This window comes from Cebus imitator, unplaced genomic scaffold, assembly GCF_001604975.1.
Source record: "Cebus imitator isolate Cc_AM_T3 unplaced genomic scaffold, Cebus_imitator-1.0 Scaffold505, whole genome shotgun sequence".
In the NCBI taxonomy this organism is placed as follows: domain Eukaryota; kingdom Metazoa; phylum Chordata; class Mammalia; order Primates; family Cebidae; genus Cebus; species Cebus imitator.
Genome location: NW_016107820.1, coordinates 329,505 through 337,441, shown reverse-complemented (window position 1 = coordinate 337,441; position 7,937 = coordinate 329,505). Strand labels below are relative to the sequence as shown.

General features: G+C 35.3%; 1 protein-coding gene across 13 annotated transcripts in view; it reads right to left on the bottom strand.

Moving 5' to 3' along the window:
• FMR1 (FMRP translational regulator 1) overlaps positions 1-7,937 on the bottom strand; it is a 38,693-nt gene that overhangs the window by 24,098 nt on the left and 6,658 nt on the right. For 10 of the 13 annotated variants that reach the window (XM_037733230.1, XM_017513824.2, XM_017513828.2 and 7 more), the window contains 3 exons: positions 5,281-5,354; positions 4,743-4,795; positions 715-808 (listed from right to left, as the gene is read on the bottom strand). In XM_037733230.1, coding sequence (XP_037589158.1) covers positions 715-808; positions 4,743-4,795; positions 5,281-5,354 — 221 coding nt within the window. The remainder of the gene's footprint in view (positions 1-714; positions 809-4,742; positions 4,796-5,280; positions 5,355-7,937) is intronic. The other 3 variants (XM_017513836.2, XM_017513829.2, XM_017513834.2) reach the window with 1 other exon arrangement.

Here is a 7,937-nt window from a genome sequence, read left to right as displayed (position 1 = left end):
AAAAAAAAAAAAAAAAGAATTGAAGGACCTAGAACCACTCTGCCTTACCTGCACAAATGTCTAGTTAGCCACATCCTTCATACTACAAATATTGATAAAACAGCAACTATTATTAGCTAATAGTAAGGCATTATGCTTATTATTGTGGAAAAAGAAGAGAAGAAGCTCAAAATGGAGTATGTGAAAGGATACAAAGGAGAGAGGATACCACACAAACTATATGAGGCAAGGTAAGTGCCTTAAATATAAAACCAATTTTGTAGGTTTTTAAAAATATACCAAGAAGATTCACTACTACTTAAATAAATTATAGTATACCACTCTGTAATAAAGCATGATTTCTTTCCTGTGTAAAATTAATTTTCATAATCAATTTTGCTTACAATGGGGACACAGTTGTAAACAAACAACACATTATTCAAACAAAGATTCAGAAATTGAGAGAAGGAAAAAGAATTACTAGTGGGCAAAGAAACTTGAGGCAGTGACTTTCATATATATGCTCTCAGTACTGCTCAAATAGCCAAATGTAAGCATCATGTATCATTTTGAATTATTAATAAGATGAGTTAGTCAAATGCACATGTCCATTTCAACTGTAATTCTCAAAGTAATTTAAACAGTGATAAAGACAAGGTATTAAAAAAAAGCACAGATAAATTAAATAACCCCACTTCTTCAGTGTTAAATGACTTTATAGCAGGGAAAACTCACCTCAACTTCATCACTTTCATTTATATCTTTATTATAACCTACAGGAGGTGGGAATCTGACATCATGGAACGGAATCTGCCTTTCAGGCTGCCAGCTGTAAATAAGCAAACATAAAATTATTAACATGCTTTTCATGTTTAACTGTAACAATGATCACTCTGCCAGCAACTTTTGGTTAAGTGTGACCCTCTTTTTCTAGTTTAAAGAAGCAAAAGCTTTAAAATGATCAGTTTTTGCTGAGGAGGACATAATGGCAATATAGTAACATTTCAGCAAAGTCTGCATGCAACACAGCAGCCTACTTCCATTTGGAGTATTTCTCTAAACACAATACAGCAACATTATGATTTTTCAAAACAAGTCTTCTTTCCAGTAATTTCAACTTCTAAGAGCTTTAAACATAAGACCATAACAGAAATTTCCTTCAACATTTGAGTATTAGTGCCAGTAATTGTTAGTAATATAAATATACTTCCACTTGCAGTAGAATTTTAACCACATTCCGAGGACCACAAAAACTGCCCTCTAATTCCCAAGCAACATGGGGCAGTCAACACATTAGCAATTCACAACTCACTTTTCCCCCTTTAAATTTTAGATCCCACGAGGTGGTCAATTCTTGCTGTGGGTAGCTGGCTGCTGATCAGTATGACGTTATCAGCATGCACTGAGATGGTGGGCTCTCCTAAACCACAGAAACTTGATGGAGACAGCCTATAGGAGTTTAAGTTGCCTATGTTTTTAAACTTAAAATGATATTAAACAACTTTGAAAGATACCAAATTATTTTTTATATCCATAAAAATGTAAAATATTAGGATGCGGTGGCTCATGCCTATAATCCCAGAGCTCTGGGAGGCTGAGGTGGGAGTACTGCTTCAGGCCAGGACTTTAAGAGCAGCCTGGGTAACACAAAGCAAGACCTCATCTTCACAACAAATTATTTAAAAAAGTATTAGGTGTGGCGGCATGTGCTTATAGTCCCAGCTACTTGGGAGGTTGAGGTGAAAGGATAGCTGAACTCAGGAGTTCAAGGTTACAGTGAGCCATGATCATGCCACTGCACTCTAAGCCTGGGTCAGAGTGAGACCCTGTCTTTAAATACACACACACACACACACACACACACACACACACACACACACAATATTAAAACACAAACTTTGCAAAAACACTGAGGACTCAACTTCTGAAGCAGCCACATCTGGGTTCTTTTTGGTGGTTTTCATCAGTAAATACTGAGATATATTCTATGTGTAATGTCGATGTTTTGCTAAAGGGCTTTCTTAGTAAAATTCTACTGAGAAAAGCACCAAGTTTTGTTTAAAGAAGAGCTATTATATAAGAGGGCAAACAGTAAGTCAGAATTTGTGGAAGTCTGACTAGGGCCTAAATTAACTGAACCCTCCTCCGAGTTATTATAAACACTTAACAGATGTTATACGTTCATTGCTAAATTTGATTTTAAAGCACATAATAATGTGTAATATAACTTCTTGGTTCCAAAGAAGAAATAATTATTTTAAGTGTATACAGCTAAAAATTCAAATTCCTTATTCAAAAATGTGAAAATGGAAACACACTTATGCTTTATGGAATGTTTAGGAAGCACCTAAGAACTAAGCACCTAAAACAATCTTGGTACAGGTATTGAAAGGCTTACGACCTATGCAACTTATGACCATTCGACTTTACGACCACAATCGCTAGCCACGACTGCTCCGCGTCTGGCAGCGCAAATGTTGCCCAGCTGGGCGTACGACAGTGCGGACCAGCTTCCAGCAGCACTACCATCTCCGCGTGCATATAGCCTACTCAACTTACGACCAAATCGTGTTACGACCCGTCTGTCGGAACCAATCGTGGTCGTAAGTCGAGCACTAGCTGTATCAGTAACAGGAGCTTCTTCATTATTGAAAGGAAAGAAAGGGTAAATACAATCTGGTGTTCTATAAAACACTGTTTTCGTTTCATTTCTAACAGAAAACCAAAAAGGAAACACACAAGGAAGGGCAAAGAGATTACTTTGGTAGGGACCTATTAAATCCTACTGATGTGCTCAAACCCAGTGTTGTATCACAAACATATCCCATGAACACAAGGAAAAATCGATGATCTATTTCAAACTCCCAGGATGACAAAGAGATTGAAGAGAAACTTTTAGGCAGATATGGTACAAGAAATAAATAATTAGAAGGTCCAAAGATGGAATAATTTTAAGTTTATGGTAGAAATCTGACTGAAAACCAAAAAGAAGTGATCTGATAAATCAATTTATAAACCAGACAAATTCTTAAATGCACAGAGAATATGACTGTTTGCTTAATATTTTGGATTGTAGACTACAGGAAAAACTAAAAGAGTAGCAAATAAAGACAACTGTCCCTTTATGGGAAACAGCGTTTACCTAGTGATGTAAGTAGATAAAGTGTATAACTATAAGAAAAAAATACCCTCCAAGTTATCAAAGATTTCTCTGTTGGTGTGATACCATTGTCTATTTTGTTATTTCATAACCATGGATATGTGAAACAGCAAAAAGACAAATTCTGAAACTTTAGGCTTTATGTGTTCAGGGAAAGGTATTCTATTATTCAATGTTGTATTCTCATCTGAGATTATTAGTCCAGAGCCAGAAATAGGGTTAGATACTTTCAATCCTTTTATCTCTGTTCCCCTACATGTGTTTCAGGCATCTAAGGATACCACTTTGTCCTGTTGCTAGCCAAAAGAATCTGCTAAGTTCAATTACAAAATTTATTTTCTAGACGCTGAAACACAGGCCTGGTTTTAAATTATTTAGAAGCAAGACGTGTGTATTTATTGCTCAGTATGTCTGGGTCACCTACTACGTTTAGCAGACATAATCCACATATCATATAATTCATCAATTTAAATGTACAATTCAATGGTTTGTAGAATTCAATGGTTTAGAGATATGTGCAATAATTACCAGTCTATTTTACAACATTTTCATTGTCACACAAAAAATCCTGAACTCTTTCGCTATGGCCTCCCCACAAGCCCCAGCACTAAGCAATCACTAATCTACTTTCTGTCTCTATAGATTTGCAGCCTGCTTTTGATACTGTTAATTCTCTTGGTATATAAGAGCCAAAAAATGGTAACTGTTAACCATCCGTAAGAGTTTAGTAAAATCCTAAGATAACAGCCACATCTACACTTCGGCTAAGGAGTTTATATGTACTTTAGAATCTTAAACAGCTACCCTGAAAACAGTCTTATTAGCATTCAAAAAATGTAGTCAGGAGACCTGTCTTCTCCAATAAAATGTTAATATCTATACTATTGATGCTTTCATACAGTTAATATTCCTAGGCCTACAACTATTTTTATTTCCTCATCTAGCGAAAGAGAGCAGAAAAGATCAGCTACTGCTATTACTGAATAAGTAAAACATAAAAAAATCAGATAATTGGTAAATATGACTGTTTCTGATAAAATATACTAGACAACTAAAACCGTCAGTTTTAGATTTAATGTTAAAGAACTCACATACACTTTTTAGGCAATATTCATGAATCCCTTCATTACTATCCTTTTAAAATTTAGAAATAATCCTATGCAAACTCTCAGTTACTGGCCGGGCGTGGTCGCTCATGCCTGTAATCTCAGCACTTTGGGAGACCAAGGTGGGTGGATCACCTGAGGTCAGAAGTTCAAGACCAGCCTGGCCATCATGGCGAAACCCCATCTTTAAAAACAAAAAACAAACAAAAAAACCTCTCAGTTATTAATGCACAAGAATCTCTGGTTTCTTTCTTCACATTCAAGGGAATTAAAATGTAAGGATCAATATTATACAACAAAGGACCTCTAGGTCATTAGCAGAAACAGTCATTCCATTAGTTTAATTCTGAGTTGTTCAGAAACTTCACAGTCAGTAACATGAAGATCCATTCCTAAAAAGCACTCAAACTTGACTTGAATTTTTAAAAAATGAAGAGTAGAATTAGCATAAAATATTAAAGAACCTCATCATTAAAATTATATAACAAGACACTTACTTGTTTTCAAATGCAACTGTTATTGAATCTTCATGAACATCCTTTACAAATGCCTGTGTAAGAAAAAAACATTAAATTAACTTGTGAGCTTAAAGTTTTTTTTTTTTTTAATTTTACAGTGATACCAAACGTTTTATGTGTTTATGAATAAAATGGAGCTTCAAATGAAGGTCAGTTTTTGAAGATCATTTATTCATTAAGCACATCTATATTGCCACCTTGTATATGCTATACCCTAGAGATACAGATAGCTAAAACACTAAACAAGAAAAAACTGCTCCACAGAGTTCAACATCTCAAAAAATAGACAAGTATACTGAAAATTACAATGTGGTGGTGAGTGCAAAGCTGGACATATATTTTAAGCTAGAAGTACTGAAAACTAAGAAAATTGTTCCAGAGTCACATATTAACCAGTATAGATATGTTGTAACCCACCTTTTTCTTCTTAAAATCTTAGAATACCAATAGTCAATGATTAAATGTAACCTCAAATCTAACTCTATCTATCTACCCATACACACACAAATATACTAACCTTTAACAACCACATGCTGCAAACAACACTAAACGGTCCAGAATTGAATTTAATTCTCAATCTCACAGGCACTTCTAGAAAAAATATATAAAGTCCAGAGGTTTTGATCTTTTAAATCTGATGACACAATTGCTAGTAATCTACACACAGACAAAAAATAGCTAACTAATTATCAATAATTCTTTAATCTGCATGCTGGAATTTTACAAAATTAAGCTTATAATAGGTACAGAAAAAGAGGGTTTTTCTTTTGTTTTGGACAATTAGAGGAATAGGACAAAGCATAAGGAAACTCAGAGGCTTTATATCTTAATTCATTTTAAAAGGGCCTGGGGAGATTTAAGCTTCTTACTCAAATTTCTTCTGTATGTTTCTCCCCTTCAATGGTTTCTCCCTACCTGCAGGACCATAGCCAAACTCCCTCTCTGGCTGTAAAAGGCTGTACAGGAGCTGTTCTCTCCACCCCCACCACTTCTTCAAGCTTTATCTTTCATATCCTTAGAGTTTGTAACCCAACAATGCTAAAAACTACTTTTGCCTGACTCTGTTCTGGGCCTCTTTCCTTTCCTTCTTTCCTATTGTCCTTCCCCCTCTTTTTACATAGCTATTTCTTATTGGTCTTTCAGATTTCAGTTCAAATGTCATCTTCAATGGGAGAACTGAGAAGTCCAAGTTAAATTCCTGTCCTCTGCATACTCATAGCATCCTATGCTTATTCCTACAATAAACTTACCTCCCTCTATTATTATAGCCCATTTTTTCATTCATGGTAAATTTCCTGAGGGTGGTGTCAGGTTTTACTTCACTTACAGTCATATTGCAGAGTGCCTAGTGTGAACTCAGTGAGTAGTTATCAAATAGCTCATTGCCAAAGAGGTTCCTATCCCAGCCTTAAGGAAATGTATGCATGTGGGTGGTCGTAGTAGGTTGATAAGATAAAGGAAAACACATTGAAGAAGGTGAGGTTCCTACGGACCCCTTAAAGCATAAGGAAGGCTTCGCTAAACAAAAGAGAGAGGAGGATGGAGAGGCATTCCACTAAGCCTAAGGGGCAGCAGGCATAAAGATTTAGATATTGAAAAACAGCTGGGTTGTGGCAGAAATAATAAATCCTTTGTCAACAAAGAAGCCAAGACAATTCAATGGGGGAAAGAATACTGTTTTCAAAAAATGAAGCTGGGACAAGTGGATATTCACATACAAAAAGAACATGTTTCAACCTTTACCTCATATTGCATACAAAAAAATCAATGAATATGCATTGAAGACCTAAATATAAAAGCTAAACGTATACAACTCTTGGGAGAAAACACAGTAGTAAATCCTCGTGACGTTGAATGTCTGATCTCTATATTAGATAGTAAGATGATAACTAGTTTGGATTAAGACCATTCTCTAACTTCTGTGTCCTCAGTAAATGGCAGTTTCTGGTTTATAGTGGGTGCCCAATACATGTTTTTAAAAACAAATGTTCCAATGCAGATGTCTTGGTAAACAAATATGTCTTCAAAGGCCTTACATAAAGATTCTTTTAAAAAATGAAACTTCCCAAAATATCAAATTAAAGCATATGGAGTGAAGCATTAATTAGCTGCTCTTAAGAAAAACTATGGAAGCTGAGACAGGGCCCTGGGAACACTGATACAGAAGCAACTTAAAGAGAGATACCAAACTTCTCCAATAATGCTTAAATAAATATAAGTCAAGCTATGCTAAAAGAAAGTTTCCCTGCAAGATCAAGGTGGACTATAACGGCATCCACATGTTGTGCTATACCCAAGGTGGCTAAATAATTATTTTTAAGTTAAGCATGGGTATATATCCTTAGAGCTGGGGGAGAAATCAACATTTTCTTATCATTTTGATCTTGCTTATTTTTACTCACCTATATTTTCTACAGCATATTTTGAGAACTCTAGCTTAACACTGCCAATGAATTTTAGAATTATTAGATTTCATAAGGGATTGTTTCCTTATTACTTCAACAGAGAGGCCTGATTTTGAGTTAAGTTGCAGAAATTGGTAACTCTTAGGCTCTTTTTTCTATAAGTTGTAAAAATTATGGAGAATGGGAAAGAGGACTCTCCTGTCCCTCAAATTAACCGTTTGCTTTTTGGGGTGCTATTAGATTACTAACTAAAATTAAGACACCTTTTAGGAAGTAACTGATCCCATATTTACAAAGGGCGATTGCTTCTGTGTTCATCCCTGTCTAAAGTTTTATAATGTTTATACATCTTGGCAGTAATTAACATTAGCTCCTTACTGTATATTATATGCTAAAAACGTTAAGTCTTTTAATCAGCTATTAGGACCTTATTACAGCGAGGTAAAGAAATGTTTTCAGAAAATCAAGTGTCTATCCAAGACTCCTGCCCTTGTATAAAACTATGCTATCTACCACAGCAGACATGCGTCATGTGTGGCTACTTACATTAAAATTAAGTGAAATTAAAATCAGTCTCCCATTCACTCTTGCCACATGTCAAGTGCTCAATAGCCACATATGACTTAAGGGCTACTGTAGTAGACAGAATCGATTTAAAACATTTAGAAATGTTGGAGACTGTCTTCAGACTAATCACAGCACTATAATATCAGCCTTATCACTACATTGCTATTTTTTTTCCTCTTTGCCTAAAAGTTATTGCCCAGTT